The 17951-nt window shown below is 36.6% G+C and overlaps 1 protein-coding gene across 37 annotated transcripts in view; it reads right to left on the bottom strand.

Annotated features, from left to right (window-relative positions):
- Window positions 1-11796: 11796 nt before the first annotated feature.
- The window catches only part of Sorbs2 (sorbin and SH3 domain containing 2), a 202409-nt gene continuing 196254 nt past the window's right edge, over window positions 11797-17951 (bottom strand). For 35 of the 37 annotated variants that reach the window (XM_048791846.1, XM_048791847.1, XM_048791853.1 and 32 more), the window contains 2 exons: window positions 15091-15197; window positions 11797-13941 (listed from right to left, as the gene is read on the bottom strand). In XM_048791846.1, coding sequence (XP_048647803.1) covers window positions 13880-13941; window positions 15091-15197 — 169 coding nt within the window. In that variant the 3' untranslated portion in view covers window positions 11797-13879. The remainder of the gene's footprint in view (window positions 13942-15090; window positions 15198-17951) is intronic. The other 2 variants (XM_048791882.1, XM_048791873.1) reach the window with 1 other exon arrangement.

Genomic DNA, 17951 nt, shown 5'->3' with positions numbered 1-17951 from the left:
TTTCTGTTCATTCCCTTTGTAAAGTTTAGCATCCTACAAGCTTCAGTTCAAAACTTTTTTTTTCCTCTCTTGATCTCTCCCTGTTTTAGCTAGGTATGTTTTTAGGTTGGTTATTTTTCTTAAATAACTTTATAATGGAAATAAGTTTTCAAAGTAGGTTTTTGTTGGCATGGGGGATTGTTGTTTGGCTTTATTGAATCAAAAACCTTTGTCTCTTCTACCCTCATCATTCATCCAAATATAATTGTTATAGGAGAAATTCCAAGGTATAGAACAAGGTAATGTTTATTATTAATATTTGGTGATTTGAAAAAGAATGATGTAAACGATTGTCTTAAATAAGGATTTCTATATCCCTTTGTCAAATTAATCACAGAGCACAAAGGCTCTTTTCAGAGATTTTTTCCCTAATGCCAAGAAGAATCGCTTCTTGAGCTTTAAGCTAAGGTCAAGCATCCTGATGCCAATTGGATACCCTTCAGACCTGGCTGGAGTGGGAAGGAGGAGGTTAGGGCATAGCAGAAGCAAAAGAGAAGTCTGGCCACTTTCTGGTCCTGGGGAATGGTAGAAATATAGAAAAGGGGAGGAAAGAATGAAGAACAAAGTACCCCTGGAGGTGTGTGCTTTAAGGCAAATTAACTTCAAGAGCAATCTGGAGTGAGTGGGGTGGGATGGTGATGCCCTTTAGGGGAAGGGGCTCAGGGGCTTGGCTTTCCAGCATGCCCTGGATCTTTACATGATGGGGATTCAGAGTTGAGAAGTGAGAGATCCACAGGAGTGTACCTGATGGGAAGGTGAGGTGACAGCACAGCAGATCCCATGTACTTCTGGGTCAGAGATGGAGAAAGGCCATGGCAGACATTCAGGAGTCTGCAGCCTGTGGAAGCTAACGTGAGGCTGAGTCAGCAGGAAGCGATAATCCTGACCAAACCAAGAGAGATTACCAGTTACACCATTCTCAGGTTTCAGCCTTGAAGGCCAGGAGACTCCCAGGAGACAAGGGACATAGCCTTGGAGACCAGAAGAGGTAAAGGACATTGTGCCCAAGAGCTTGATTTTTTTCCCCCACCTCTGTGAGGGTGCTAATTTTCCTTCCAAAAATATCTTGGGAAAAAAACATGGGAAGATAGGCTATTCTGGAAAACCAAGCATTTTACATTTCTATCTTGATGAGTGATGATTTCCTAATATGAGTGCTGAAATCTTTTGAACAGATTACATTACAACGTTTGGTTAATTATATGTATATGCATATATATTTTCCTAGTATACATAATTTCTTTTAACCACAGGGTAGGGATTTAAAAGTCAGAATAATGAAGAAATTACGTATTTTAGGTTTATTTGACTTGTATGTAAATTAAACATTTTACCACTACAAGTTTTTTTCTGATATTAAAAGAAATATATCTTTATTGTAAAATGTTTTAAAAATAGGAGTATCTCAAAAATCATTGAAGATGTGGCCATAGTCAATATTTTTGTGAATTTTTTCAAATACTATTTCAACATATATGTATTCATTTATTAATTTGAATCATGAATATTCATTTATTAATTTGAATACTAGGAAATTAATAGTATTTTAATATTTTTTTTACTTATACAATTGAAGATTTCATAGTGTTAACCTGATATACTTTGTCTAGGCACACACATGCATATAGAAACACACAGACACATGTAAGCACAATCCTATGATCCAGGTGCACATGCACATAGGTAAACATATAGTCTTCCTTGCAAAAATGGGATCATATTGTTTTGTAACATTTTTTCCCTTAACTATATGTTGTAAACATCTTTATACATCATTAATTTTCTATTAGGCCATTTTTAAGTAGTCACAGTAAAAAGTGCCACAATTTATTTATTAGATAAATAATATCAAAATATCTACTAGTAAATAATGTATAAATATTTATTGTTGAATATTTAGTTTTTTAAATAATTATTTGATACCAGAAACATCATAATACATAAACCATAGCTAAATATTTGAATATAATTATTTTATTAGAATAAATACTTACAAATAATATTGCTGGGCTAACAAATATGTAATCTTTTAGACTTTTGGTTAATAATTGTCAAATTTGTCATCCTTCAAATTTTATCAATTTACATTTCCATGAACATGATATGAAGACAAATTTTTGCAAGGTTGCTAATTTGCTGGGTGAAAATTTGTAACTTATTTTGTTCTGGGTTCTTATGGTCTACTGGGTTCTACTGAGTTGTTCTATTTTTCCTTAGTCTTCATCTCTTTTAAGACATTGTTTCTTTAAACCCTTTATTGTGCACTCTATATTGTCTGTGGGAAGCTGAGCTTGTGGTCTGGTTTCTGATCACTAATTCTAACATAGGCTTCTAGTCTCAGACCTAGTTAGGAATTTCTATTTTTTTTTTTTTTTGAGTCTGCTGGTATTTTTCCGGAAATATATTTTCCATAAAGATTACACAGAGTTTAGAATTGGAAAGATCTTGATGATTTAATTGATTTTCTTCATTTAACCAAGGAGAATATTGATATCTTGGTCATATTACTAACTTTCTCAATGTCACAATTATATGAGGGCAGGATGCCGGGCTCCATAGGCCAGATTTCTAGTCTGGGCCTATCTCCATTATATATCCCTCGCTCTGGCAGCCTATCACAGACTAGGTCTCTCAGGAGGAACTGTCAAAATAGATACTGACTGGTAGTCAGTAGTTGGATTTTTCTTCACTGTTCCTTTTCTATTTCTGGCTTCTGTTTGTAAGTCACTCACATTTTTTTGGCGGGGGAGGGGGTGCTAGGGATTTAACTCAGGGGCACTCAACTCCTAAGCCACATCCCCAGCCCTATTTTGTATTTTATTTGGAGACAGGGTCTCACTGAGAGTTGCTTAGCATCTTGGTTTTGCTGAGGCTGGCTTTGAACTCACCATCCTCTTGCCTCAGACTCCAGAGCTACTGGGATTACAGGTATGAGCCACCACGCCTGGCTAAGTCACTCACTTTTAAAGAACTGATTAGGTTACTGTGAAAAATTATAATGACTATTCTATATAATATCTGCTTTAAAAATCTTTCATTGATTTTAAACACATTTTTAAATGCCACATTCTGATGATCTTTTCAAATTTCTGGACTGATAAAACTTAGCAGTGCAGCCAAGAGAGTTCAGTGAGGTCACTAAAAGTATACTCAAATGTTTGATGTTAATTAGCATCGACTTAAATGGTAACTTCAAAAGGAGAAGAATGTTAGGGAGCTTGCTTTTTAGTAGTGCCAACTATGCATTAGACATTTGGCTGTTTTATCTCATTTACTCCTCAGATAAACATGTGATGTTCTTTATTATGCCCATTTATACTAAGTAATTGAAGTAAGCACCAATTCAGGGCCACTTCCTTAGAAACCTGAGAGAGTCTGAGTTTGAAAAATATGCTTTTTGTACTATTTAGAGAAGTTGTATGGATACAGCAATACATTCTCTCTATTATACCCTTTCTTTTTGTAAGCTCTGAATTCTAGCACAATCCTCAAATAATGTCATTTTTCAGTACCCACACGTGGTCAGAAAGGAAGCTTAGATACTTTAGGATTTGAAATCTACATAGTGATCCTTGTCATGGCTTCAAATCTTTTCTTGCAAGGGAAAAGATGGTTTCCTGAAGTAGGAAGATTATTCATGCCTCCGTTTAGAAAACAGGTCATCTCATCTATGCATCATCAGTGTTGAGAAGTGTGCTGTGGTTTTCAAAACAGCTGTCTAGCAATTTATCTTTGATAGTGAAAGAAATACCATACCCATTAATCCATGAGCAGATGTCTGCTAAGCTTTTTGTCATATCATCTGACAGCTGACCAAAGGCATAATTTGTGTGTGTGTGTGTGTGTGTGTGTGTGTGTGAGAGAGAGAGAGAGAGAGAGAGAGAGAGAGAGAGAGAGAGATATCTTGGGTGGGTGGGATGTCTAGATAGCACTAAGCTCAGAGATCATCAGTATTTTGAGATTTATTTGTTAGTAGGAAGAGGAGCTGGGAGAGGAAGGGAGAATATTTTAAGGACTTAATTATAAATATTTTGAACAAATACCACTGGTGTTTTTCCTAGGGAACAAGCTGAAGATAAACTTACCAGTTCCAATTCATTTATATCTTCCAGCAACTATTTATTTATTTATTTACTTTTTGCCGATGGGTTAAGGGGAAATGCCAGCAATTCTAGGGGAAGCCTATGCTGTCAGTAACTCTGATAGGCTGTGTAACAACTGGTTAATTTGTACAGGAACAGCTGTTGAAGGGCCTTCTTATTAAAAATAGAGTAAGTACATCTCATGCTTTCAATCTGGCCTGTGGTGACAGATCAGTTTCTAAATAGCTTGATGTCTCTGTGTGTGGTTTCTTTTGTTTTGAATTAGACCTACTCCATGGGTACTGAGTCACCCAGATGAGAATTATCAGTGGAATTATCAAAAGGAATCATGCTTTCTGTCAACACTCCTGAGTTCCAGCCCCCAGAAGCACTTGGTTGAGATGTTGGTGGCATTCATTCAGGAAATGTCAAGCCAGAGTGCTTTGAAAGACAAAATTGAGTTGAATCTTGTTACCCTGTTTCTTGTATCAAAGCTTATCTATAGGAAAAAAAAAACAGTGGCACTGGTAACATCTTAAAGTAATGACAGTAAAGAAGTGCTACTGGTTGGCAGTGCATTATAGACCCCAAACACAAATATTTGTTCCAATCTAATTTAGGGACTGATCTTACTTGATATCAAAGAATTGTGAGCGAGTCATCAAAAAGGGACACCAATCCCTTGCCATTTTGTTCAGGGTGATTTTTCTGGGATGAGTATTATCTATAAATTCTTTATGCTCTATTCTTTAAGCATAAGAAAGCTTATGATTTCTTGCAATCTCGTCTATACTTATACCCTAGTAAAGAACATTGATACTTCATGATTCTCCTGTGAACAACATCTAATATTAACTCTTGTTTTCTTATACTGTTTTAATACCTTGCATATAATATACATCATATTAGTATTTATGTACTTAGACAAACCCTCACAAGTGGAATCATTCATAGTCAATTGAATGTTTCAGTGCCATCCTGTCCCAAGAAGAAGGGAAACAAACAAAATCCCCTTGAAGGCCCTCTTATGGATGCAATTGAGAGTGCTTCTATAGCAACTGATTGCAACATATGTTGAAGCAAAGGGAATGAAATAGTCTGGTCTGGTGGAATTAGGTTGTAGAGATCTCAAAAGGGTCTGACTGCCTGAGCTCCAGGTATCCACTTCCTCCTCCTCCTTCTCCTTCTTCTTTTTTTTCGTCCACAGTACATCCTTACCCACTTGTGCAATTATAGCCTAGAAATGTGTTGTGCCTCATATCAAGGGTATTTATCAGCATGGAAGAAACAAGCCCTTGTAAAACTTGGTGCTATAGACTGAATGTGTGTGTCCCCTCTCAAATTGATATGCTAACCCCTCAACCCCAATGTGATGGCATCTGGAGGTGGAGGCTTTTGGGAGCTGATTAGGTCCAGAGCACAGAACCTTCATGAATGGACTTAGTGCCTTTCTAAAAGAGATCCCAGAGAGTCCCCTTCTGCCTCAATCATATGAAGACACAGCAAGAGGAACATATTTATGAGGAAGGAGGCCCTTTCTGACACTGAATATGCGGGAGTCTTGATCTTGGACTTCTTGGCTTCCAGAATATTGGAATATAAATCTCTATTGTTTATAAGGCACCCAGTATGTGGCATCTTGTTTTACCAGCCTGAATGGACTAAGACACTTGGGGACACAGCATTCTAAAGGTTGACAAATGAGTAATCTAGAAATAGGGTCTGGATGGCTTTGGGAAAGAACCGTACAGACAGCTTCAGCTACCAAGATGAGTTCAGTGAGGTCACTAAAATAGTCAGCAAAATATTGTTTAGTAACCTAAGACTCCATTAAGTATTTTATTATGGAACCTTCAACACTCCCTGGAGGTACTCATATGGTTCTGATAAATATGCAGTCATGTATAGACATTGGAGAAAGTTAAGATTATAGACAGAAATTTTTCTTCTTTTGGGGGTATACTACTATTTACTTGGAGCTCTGCTGCATGGTGGACTGAAAGGAGATTCCTAGTCTATGCAGGTCTGTGCTGTATTTAACAATGAGCGATGTTAAGATGCTAAAATCTTCGCTAAGAGGTTATTTCCTTGGGAATCTAGAAAAATTTCCCTGCATAACTGAATATACCACTTGTGTTTTGTAGGGATGTTTTCTCTCTCTCTCTCTCTCTCTCTGTGTGTGTGTGTGTGTATGCACATATAGGAGAGAAGAGGTTGTTTCTCTGTGGAGGTACAAACTGGACTGCTCAACAGATCCCCTGTTACATCTTATTTTTTTTTTAATTTTTTATTGTTGGTTGTTCAAAACATTACAAATTTCTTGANTTGTTAGGTTAATTCCCAAGTATTTTATTTTTTTTGAGGATATTGTGAATGGAGTGGTTGTCCTCATTTCCATTTCAGAGGATTTGTCGCTGTGTAAATTTTAAATTAAGGATGGGTTGGGAGGAGGGGCAATTTTAGCCATTGTCACCCTTTGGAACAAAGTAGATTTTCAGTATATGTCATCCACTGAGAACAGGGGAGAAGAAGAGGAGTGGGTGGAAATGGATGATCTTAAAATAAAGATTGACTGTATTATCAACTTGGGCTGCTATAACAAAGGACCACAGACTGGATGGCTTAAATGATGAAAATTTATGTGCTCATAATTCTGGATGCTAAAAGTCAGAGGCCAGGTCAGAGGGATTGATTTCTTCTTGGCATGTAGGTGGCTGTATTTTCTCAGTGTCTTCATATGGTCTTCTTTTTGTACATGTCTGTGTTTTGATTTATTTTTATAAGGACACTAGTCATATTGAATTAGGACCCATCCATAAGCTCTTGTTTTGCTTTAATTACATTTTTAATGGTTCTATCTCCAAATACAGTCACATTCTGAGGTATTCCATTAAGGCTTCAACATATGAATTTTATGGAAGGGAAAATTCAGCCAAAACAAGGACTGAGCTTCTGCATTTGTACTTAAATGCACAGCTACTATTACTATATAGCTTTATCTAGAGATGAGAAGATTCCTACCCTAATTTGCCGCAGTCTGGCTGGGCACAAATCACGAGCCACTGAAGCAGGAACAAACTTTATTTCTGAACTCCACCAGCACACTCCACACACGCTCCCCCCGGGAACTATCCTGAACCCCACGCGGCTAGTCCAGGAACCAGCCATTGGAAATATCTCCTCCGGAAATCCCTCCTCCTGCACTTCCCCAACCAATGGGAACTCTCTGGGAATCCCCGGGAATCCCCACGAGAACTCCAAAGTAGCGGCTGAGGTGGATAGTAATGCCTCGCCTGTCAACCAATACTGTTGGCAAAATGCCAGGGGCCATTCCGACTCGGCTGTGGCTCTCAGCACTAATTCACTAGGAACATAAGTGTGACCTGCCTGTTGTAGATGGTATGAGTGATTGGAGGGTAACAATTGGATATCCCAAGTTAAGCCTGACTAGGTGGCATGGTCAAAGTTCTCAGTCAGAGGCTGGCTGGTCTTGTCATCAGTTCCTTATAAGAAGGGATTGGATACCCACTTGAATCAAAGTGTGAAATATGATATATCAAGAAATTTGTAATGTTTTGAACAACCAACAATAAAAAATTAAAAAAAAAAAGAAGGGATTGGAGTCTTCTGGAAGGAAATGGAGTCTTTCTTCCCATCCAGCAGAGCTTCCTAATAACTGAACTCATCTTACTCCACACTCATATCTCCTGAGTCACGGTATCATCCCTGGGGTCACCCTAGGAAAGAACAGCCCCTCTGCTCTGGGCTGACATGAGCATGAGTCATAGATGCTTCCACAGTTTCCATTTTTGCCCAGAGTCATTCTCCAGAGATGAACGTTTAACTGATAAGTTTTCATGTACTTTGTACCTCATCATGTATCTTCTCCTTACTAGATGTATTCAGACCTTATTTCCAGAATTTGGTAAGAGGGACTATTTTCATCTGCTAATCACAGGACAGAAGATGGACATTAGGGTTATGGTTCTTGGCTCTTTTATTTGGGATTAAAAATGTTCCTAATATGATTTTCAATATAATTATCCTAAATTGAGTTATTCCAGAGCAGAGCCTCTGACCCTTAACACTATGGACTTTTGGGCTGGATAATTCTTAGTTGTGAAAGTTGTTCTGCATATTGTGAAGTCAGCAGCATCCCTGACCTTTACCAACTAGTTGCCAAGAGCACCCCCAGTTGTGATAACCACAGATGTGTCTGTAATTTTTCAAATGTTCTGTAGGGAAGAGACAAAATCTTATAAAACATTTTATATCTGAATTTTCTAGGATATATCTTTCAAAATAAATCATTATCTGTTCTGTCAATATTGATTCAAAACTTGTGCACTTTGCTGATGACAGGATGTTTGGATGTCAGGTCCAATTGGAGTTCACACATTTCTCAATTTAGTTCTCCCTCTTCTTTTAGCTACACCTTTGCTCAAAAGATGCCTAAAGCATTCTGTGAGATGATGAATAATATTTTCTTTTCTCCCTTCATCTTTCTTTCTCTTTTTCTACAAATACCTCGGATTACATTGTATTTGCTAGCTTGTGGTAATTCCAAAATTCTTACCTTGTGGTTTTTAATTAAAATGAATCCTGGGGTTTAACTTTGACTTTTTCTCATTTTTTATATAGACTTTGTGATGTCAAGTTGTCTTATTCACTTTGTTTCAAAGTTCTGCTCAAGAGTAGGTGCAGGTTATAAAATGGTAAAGTCAGGATGATCCCAGTTTTGTCTACACACTCCATATACACATGCATGTGCACGCACGCGTGCACACACACACACACACATACATATACACACACGTGCAGAAAAATATTTTGGAGGGATATGTTCTAAAGTGTAATCCTGACCTAAATGGGACTCTTAGTGGTTTTTTCCCTCTTTTTGCTATTTATATTTTCTAATTTTTCTAATAATAAGCATCTTGCTTGTGCCATTAAAAAAAAGGAAAAAAAAGATTTAAAAGTCATTGTCAAGCTTCTTGAAATATCAGTGCAAGCTATGGCACCCATTCACTGATGCTGTTAATAGTAACAAGAGTTTTATTTGAAATGGCACTTATTTTTGGAAGACACAGGACAACTGAGTCACCCATCATATTTTAGGGGAAAGGATGAAACAAGAAACCCCAAAGGAACAGGTGGAGATTTGCTAGGCAGATTTCTTGTCTTGTACTGAAAGCTTTTTGGGTCAAGATAAATGTATGTGTATGAGCTCAGATGGAACTTTCCTGAGCTCCTGATGGGCTGAATTTAGCAGTGAGCTAAGGCTCTGGGTCACTTAGCGAGTCACCTGGCAGAGAACGGCTAGTGTATCTTGGAGCTTTGTATATTTAAAAGCTGTCCAGCAAGCACATCGTGTTCCTAGAGCACCCTCAGGTTGCCTGTTTCCAAGTGGCTCAACAATACCAAATACTTCGCCAAAGCACTATCCATGGCCCAGCTGGTTCTGTGAAGTTCACAGAGCCTAGTTCCTTAAGGAATCACAGCTCAGGGGCAGTCATGCTATGTTAAAACATGCCAGGAACTGAGTTGTATCGTCTGGTTACCGTGTACTTTTAGAAATCAAAGTTCCCCCAAGGGAAGCCCTTTGTGCTTGATTGATCACATATTTATTTCTTGTCGTCTTGTACATCATAAGATGCTGTTATGAGGAGAGGACTGTTTGTGACAGCAGAATTTGGTGGAGGAGAATAATGGATGAATGTAGCTGTTTAACTCTGTGTGCACAGTTTGATCAACAGTGTGTTTAGCACCAAGCATGGGTTGTTTAAGAAGAAAGAGCAGAGGCTTGGGAGACAGATACATCAGATTCTGAATCCAATTTCCGTCATGTATTGTAATATCTTACATATATGATGAATTATTTAACCTTATGCAGCCTCAGTTTATACCTCTCTAAAATAGGTACAAAGTGTATTTCCTCTTAGATTTATTGTGACGATAAAGACACAGAATGCATGTAAGTAACAGCTTGGTAGATAGCAACTGTTCAATATTCCTTTACCTCTGGTCAGTTTCTAGGTTTGTTGCCTACAATTAGCATAGGCCAAGAAGTCATAAACTTAGTTTGTAAAAGGACAGATAGTAAACATTTTAGATTTTTGTGTACTAGAAGGTAAAATTGAGGTTATTATGTACATTATTATATAACAAGGAGAAAATACATCTCTGCCAATTATTATTGATGAAATTAAGAGTCTAATCATAAAAACAAAATAAAATATTTTCTTTTTCTGTGGCTTCTTTTAAAAAATATTTCCTAATATAGACCTACTAATAAAAATAAAGAAATTCTTTCTTAGGAGATAATATTTTACTTAATTAGGGTTCAAAGTTAGTGTTCCCTAACATTAAGTTAATGGCCAGTATTCATCTGTACAAACCACTCCTAACTTTCAGGGAATATAAAAAACAGACAGAGGTCTGAATTTTCTCCTCAGGCTATAGTATGCCAATTCCTCCTACAGATAATTTATTAATAATTCCAATCTCTGCTTGTGTTCTGACCCTAATTATCAGTGATGAGTAAATAATTTGAAATCACAACTGATATATAAACAACTGTTAGAAGGGTACAATCTGGAGAGGAGGCTGAAATAATAATAAATTTAAATAAACACGTTCTTGGAAGCGGACAGAAGGCTTAGTCTGATTTAATCAAATAAATCTTTAAAGAATATCTCCCTTTGTGGCTAAAATCTGGGAAGCAGTGGGAAGAAATTATCAGGCCACGCAAACTGACCACCTACAAAGAGAGCAAGCAGTGAATGGTTATGAAAACAGACGGTTACTCAACTAGATTCTGCTTTTGATCAAGTAAGAAATGGACATGCCTGTTTTCAATGATGGGGTAGTTAAAGCAGGGATTAACATTTGGCACATAAATATTGGAGGGTCTCTTCCTGTTGCCCTTTTGCTGACCTGGATGGGTAGATGCAGTTTTATCTAGTTAAATTCCCACAAATGCACAGGTGAAAACAGGATCATAAGAATATTATGTGACATATTCTTCACACAAAGAGAGCGTATATTAGTAGAAAGTTAATAAGTGGTGAAAATTATCCAATGGAACAGAGAAGATCAGAGTGGGAATTAAGATAAAGCAAGGCAGCACCGTGTTTTGATAACTGAGTTGTAAAGAGAGCAATGTCCAAGTTTCTGACAAAGACCAAGAAGGGACTAAGGTGTACAGAAAGGATCCAGGTAGGAAAGCTCTTACTATTTGTGTGGCAGAAAAGGTTGATTCCATTGTAGCACATAGTTTGAAATTTGATGAAAGCCTTTGGGTATTAACGGTGGCTGCCATGCTGTGGCTACAGATGTTTAGGGCAAGAATTCAAAAATTTGAAGATAGTTGACTTGGGAAAGTCACACTTCCTGTGATTAACTTGTCCTTGGACAAACAGTGAGTTTTGAGGCAGAAATATTTTTAAATGTATTATTTAAACTAAAGAGTAATTTCTAGCCAAAGGGTATTTAGCAAATGAGTTTTAATGGTAGGTTTAAAAATACTTCTTCTCTGAGCTGATGCTAACACATATTTTCTCCATTTGTGTGTCAAGAGAACACAGAGTAAATGAATTTTCTTATATTTTAACTAGCAACAGGAAATAAAATACACAAGTTAGATAGGTATAAATGTCAAAAAGAAAAACTGAAATATACTTCCAAGCAAAATTTATTAGATGTCTACTCAAGAAAAACACATTGACCTCTGCTTGTAAGAATTCAAAGTCAATTACCTGAAATCCAGGTATGAATATTTTTCCTTTTAAAATCAGATACAGAGTAGAAACAGTACTTTTTTTTTAAATATGACAGGCAACAGATATTGAAGTCTTCTCTCATAAATGGCATCAAAGAGAATTATTCATTTATCAGCAAATCTGCATGCAGTTGACTTAATTTCAAACCCCAAACCTTTAAAGTATAAAGCTGATTGTGAACTTGATGGTAATCAAGGTGGTCTACTCAAAAATGCTTCTTTACTTTCTTCCTAATGAAATTCCTCTGTAATCAGTATTTATGTACATTTCAATTTGGCTGCTAAGATCTTTTAAACTCATAAAGTTTTGCATAAATGCTACCTTACAGAATCGCACTATCAAGGGGTGTGATCTGTGAGATAGGTAAAGGGTATTCTGCTGAAAGTGTTTTAGCAAAGTTTAAGTGCAGGATAAAGATCAGATTAGGAAATCCCCCTGCTTTCTCAATGACTAAATAGTCTGTACAAAAAAAGAACAAACATATGTACAAAATTCAAGAGTCTATGTATTGTGAAAAGATCAATCATTGTCCACGGAAGAAATGTCATAAAAAGTTTTGTTTATAAGGTGCTCAAGATCCAAAGATGAATAGTTCTTATGCAAAGTCATAAGAAATACAAAGCTAGTTCTCAGGGTATGTGTAATTCAGGCACTATTAACCCTATTAAATCTTTCAGGTCCAATGTAATTTTGCAAATTTAGGGCAAAAATATTACCTGAATGATTTAACATTGTCTCTAAAAAGTGCCTAATTTATTCCTAGGAAGTATTTTACACATACCAGGAAAATCAGGCTCAACATATTCCTGTTCTCAAATGTAGCCAGGATTCTGGGTTCCACTGAAGAAAAATAATTACTATAGTAAAAATAATTGTATTGATCATAATCCTTGCTAAAACCAGCCTTAATACTTGTGATGCTTCTGAAGTACTCTACTTCTATAAAATAATATGTGGGATTCTTTTACATTTCCATAAAATGTACAACATATCATATGGATTATATGTTCTCATACAATCTCAAATGCGCCTGTGTACACACAGTGAAATCTTACCTACTAATATTGCTTACAGATACTTTCAAGTGTCTATATTAGAATAGTTCTTTGTACCTCTAACACTGCTTTCATTTAAATTTTATCAGATAAATAAAACACTAAGAGCTCATTGTTCATGATGCTGATGATTACATTTTAATATAAAATAGCAATGCAACTTTACAACACAATGTTTTTTTTTTCTTTTAGCCTAGCTAATCCTCTTGTATCCTCATGATAATTACCAAAGGCTCTTATTCACTCACTGTTTGCACTTCTAAAAAGTACAAAAAAAAATTTGCAGGAAAAGACTCCTATTTGAAAACTTACATTCAATCAACAAAATCACACCCATCCAAATTAACTTTCCTACTCTTGCTTTAGATTTTATAGTCACTGTGCATATAACAACATATAAGTGCAGGCAAACAATAGCTGAAGTACAGTTGTCATATAGTGTAAACCAGGACACTAGGCAAACTTGTGAAAGGAAAATAGAATGCCAAGCTAAGAATGTGAAAATACAAACCACAGCATTTAGAAATAAGCAATCTTCTGGTTGCCCCAGGGGAGACCATCTTTCATAAATTTCCAAGTACAAGCATGAGACCAGAGAGTATCCTGGAGACACTTTCTTTTTGGCTTCAATATTTTACCTTTTCTAAGAAAAATGATTTTCTTTCTGATCCCACACATTGACATTTCAAAGTTTAGGGCAGAAAGCAGGAATATACACTTTCACATGAATGTAAGTCTGCCACGTCCCCCCAAGGCTCACAGTGGCAGTTACTCTGCTGGTGGTTTGGTGGTGGCAGGTGGGGATGGTGATGGCGTATTGGAAACTGTAAGGCATGACAACGAGAGGCCTTCAGGGATGTCTCAGGCAAGTTTTATGCAGATGTGTTGCTGAAATGCGGCATAAATAAGGAGGGAGAGTGATTCACAGCCTCTTGACATAGTTTCCGGGGAAAGTACCAAAGAATTTGGTTCTTCTTGAGGTTCCTGAAAATAGAAGCAATAAATAAAAAAGGTGTGACAACAAGGAAATATCAGTTCATATCTGTAGACTTGAGCACTTTCCACCTACAAGGCTTCACTAAGAGATAAAGCCCTGAAGGGTTTTGGAAAGGATGACAGAAAACTCACTTTAAGACAAAAAGAAGAAAAAACAAGCAATTTTAGTCGTGCTGCCTGATGTTTTCATTGCCTCATAAGCCTCAGTGATTGCTTCTGGCACACCAGGCTCGAAAGAAAAGCTCAGCCTCTTCATCTAAGGCGAAAGACCACCCTGTGGGGGAGGTGGGTGGTGGAACTCGTCACCATGCTGCTAAACAAGAGCAAGGAATGAGAAATAAATGTGTCAGGATAACTGGAAAAGTGCAAGAACGAGGGTTGGTTCAGGGCAAGAGGCTTCCTCAACACAGGTGCCACATTAAAGCATTATCTGGGCTCCGACAATACCAGTAGAGCTGTATTATCTCATGCTCAAAGCACTGTCAGAGTCCTTAATAAAATATGGAAAATGTGAACAATTTACAGAGTCACTAAAGAAAGAAAAGATTAGCCACTACTTGTGTTTATGTGGGGGTGGGGGAACAGTTTCAGTCACTGGGCATCATTATAATTACCTTTGCTTTCTAATACCATGATTCCTTGGAGACTTTTTTTGTGAAAGTTGATGCACCAAAAGCTCACTTGGGATTTCTAGCACAGTTAGTGTCAATATGGTCTATCAAATTCCATTTCCCATTAAACTTTAGAATTTACCATCTTCATTTGGTTACCATTATTCCACACTCCTAAACCCCTGCCCCATGAAGGCTAGCCATTTTACTTTTCTTCTGGATGGGAATTATTATAAATAGAATCAGAATCTTGGGGCTGTAAATGTGGCCTTAGTCCTTTCATTTTCTCGGAGATAAAAACTAGCAGAAAATCACACATACTGGAAGCTGTAAATACTAAACAGTAAAAAGGCAATGGTTTGTACATATGTATATGCATTTGGGGATTACACAATGCATATGAATGTAGGAAAGATTCAAAGACATTATGAATTCAACGAAGGCTTGACTATCACAGTGAACCATGCAGGAGAGCAAATGCAAGCAAACTGCAGCCAGATGTGTCTGAAAAGAAATGTACACGTACCTACAAACCATCCATCGTCACATTTTTCCATCACATCAATGACATCACTTTCTCTGAGTTCCAGCTCATCTTCATTCCTAGGAGTATAGTTATACAGAGCCTGAAACCTTAAACAGGACAAGCACGTTTTAATTTTTTTTTTTTTTTACATCTTTGTGAAATCGAACATAGTGCAATATTCATTTTATTTTTAACATTTCTATTCTTGTTAGCATTTTAAGTAGTGTAAATCTTTGGCAAGCATGTAAAGTAATTAGAAAAATTTAGGTCTTTTTATGGGAATGATACTACCCAAATAACATTTCGAAACTCTCAATGAAGAACATTCATGGAAGATTATAATATTCATGAACTGGATGAAAATATGTTAACATTTATAGGTCAGACCTACATTTTAATGTTCAAGTTATCTAAAGTTGATTATTTAAATACTACATAACAATGCAGAATACAAAAATAAATGATGTTTGTATTATTCAGCTATAATAAAAACAAGAAGGAATCATAGTATTTTTTTTTTTTTTTTTGGTATCAGGGGTTGAACCTAGGGGCACTTAACCACTCAGCCACATCTCCAGCCCTTTTTTGTATTTTATTGAGAGACAGAGTCTCACTGAGTTGTCTAGAGCCTTAAGTTGCTGAGATTGACTTTGACTAGTGATCCTCCCACCTCAGCCTCCTGAACCGCTGGGATTACAGGTATGTGCCACTGAGCCTGGCTGGAATCATAGTTTTAACAGTCATAATCATTAATAACTGATGCTTTCAAATCGAATTTTTAAATGATTCTAATTGAGATTCACAAAATGTTTCAGATGCACATCTTCTAAATCACCATGTAGGAATTACTTTAAAAGAGAAGGTTATTTTTTTTTCATCAGGAGATCTCCTTAAAGCAGATTAATTTTATTTACAATCAGTGCATTCTGAGGATTTAAAATTTGCAAGTCACCTATGAAGTTGAGTGGATGTAGTCTATGCTCGGTTATTACTGAGTCAATCTTAAATATTAGATTATGGACATAAATTTCTTTTTAAAATGGCTCTGGGGCTGGGGATATAGCTCAGTTGGTAGAGTGCTTGCTTGCCTTGCATGCACAAGGCCCTGGGTTCAATCCCCAGACAACCACCAAAAAAAAAAATGGTTCTGGAGACATTGTGTTGAATTTAAAATTTTCTTTGGAAGAATTACTAATAGAATGCTATCATTTTTTTTCTCCGCCTGAATTCTTTGAAGAGATACATTATGGTGACATTTGATTAGTAACAAATTCAGACATTGAATTTGTGGTAACAAATAGAATATATTTTAATGACTATTAGAATGGACTGGTATTTTGGAAAGTGAAGACAAAAATTATAATAGCTGAGAAGGTCAGGAATAATTTGTTTTGCAGTAAACATAAAAACTTATTCTTAATATTACTAAATATTACCAGCACTGTGAGGGGGATTTTTTTAAAAAAAATTGGTGAATTTGATTCTGTTGCTCTTTGTAACCATTATATAATTCTACTATTTTTGTAAGAAAATAAAAACAACATTCTAGGGTATTTTGGAGTTCTTTCAACCACTTTGAAAAAGTTGGTAAGAATGAGTTCTGATCAGGAACATTAATGATTTATTTCTAATTGCTTTATTCGGTCAGAAAATCATGTTTTGGTAGAATAAACTATTCCATTGCTTGAACTCAAATATTGAGTCAAAAGTAAGGAACACTGATCCACTGGTTTTCCTCTCTTTTCGTGAACTTTTTCAGCTGAGTGGATATGGATAAAGTTGGCTTCAGGGAACTCTAGGAAAGAGCCACTAAGATACAGTGTTTAACAGCCTCTCTTAAAAAACCCTGTCCTGTACCAAAGCCTGAAATTCCAATAACAGAGATTTCTTTCTTTATTGATACCTTGTCCTTCTAGCAAACTTATTTCAGCCACTTATGTTCTTTTGAGAATAGTCTTCTGGGTCTTTTGTTGTGGGAGGATTCTGATGGTGGCCCAAGTAAAGAAAGGTAGGCAGGTTCCCAGAGCAGGGGTGGTAAAAACTGCCAGGTGTTAACGGAAACAAATCATTCGGATGTTTGTGTGAGGCTAGCCTTGAAAGGAATAGTCAAATTATTTTGTTGTATGTATTGACTAGGTTTTGAGGCTGGCAAGGTGAAGGAATGCTACCTTTTGTATATTCATGGGGGATATTGATTTCAACATGGCGTCTTTTCCAGTTTCACATTGGAGGGAAACAGTCATTTCCAGGCTGCTATTTTAATAGGTATGTATTGCACCCCTCACTTTGGGAAAACTGATTCTGTGATTGAGCTTCTCAGGCCTCTTTAGCCTTTACCAAGGCACATCTCCAACCACTTATGGAGACAGGCCTATTTAAGGCCACAATCCCCAGCTGCTTGAAGAATCTCAAGGTCCCCAAAGCTCACAGACCAAAATTGGCAAGAAGTCCTACTTCATTTTTTGAATGATAAAAGCCAGCATGCTTGTCAAAATTTACTTACCATTCTGGTTTAATTAGACCACACACACACAAAAAAGAAATTTTATGGAAACATAAACAAACCTTCCGGAAATCCTCCTACCTCTGCTGGCTTTCAAAATCAGTATTGCATGACAGGAAATGCACTAATTATGATTTAAAATGCTGTTTTGAAAGATGTATTGGTGAAATGAATGATGGTGGTGGGGTCAGAATGCCTCAGAAATAAATTTGTCTTTATATAGGAAATGCTGAGCCAAACTAGAAACTCTCTGCACAATTTTCTATAACATATTCACCAAAACTGAATTGTAGTGATATAACATTATATTCCCACTTTTGCTCCAAAACCTAATTTTTAAATGAAGGACATGAAGCAA

This window comes from Marmota marmota, unplaced genomic scaffold, assembly GCF_001458135.2.
Source record: "Marmota marmota marmota unplaced genomic scaffold, marMar, whole genome shotgun sequence".
Classification (NCBI taxonomy): Eukaryota; Metazoa; Chordata; class Mammalia; order Rodentia; family Sciuridae; genus Marmota; species Marmota marmota.
The sequence above is the reverse complement of the archived record's forward strand: the minus strand, read 5'-3'. Positions and strand labels throughout refer to the sequence as shown.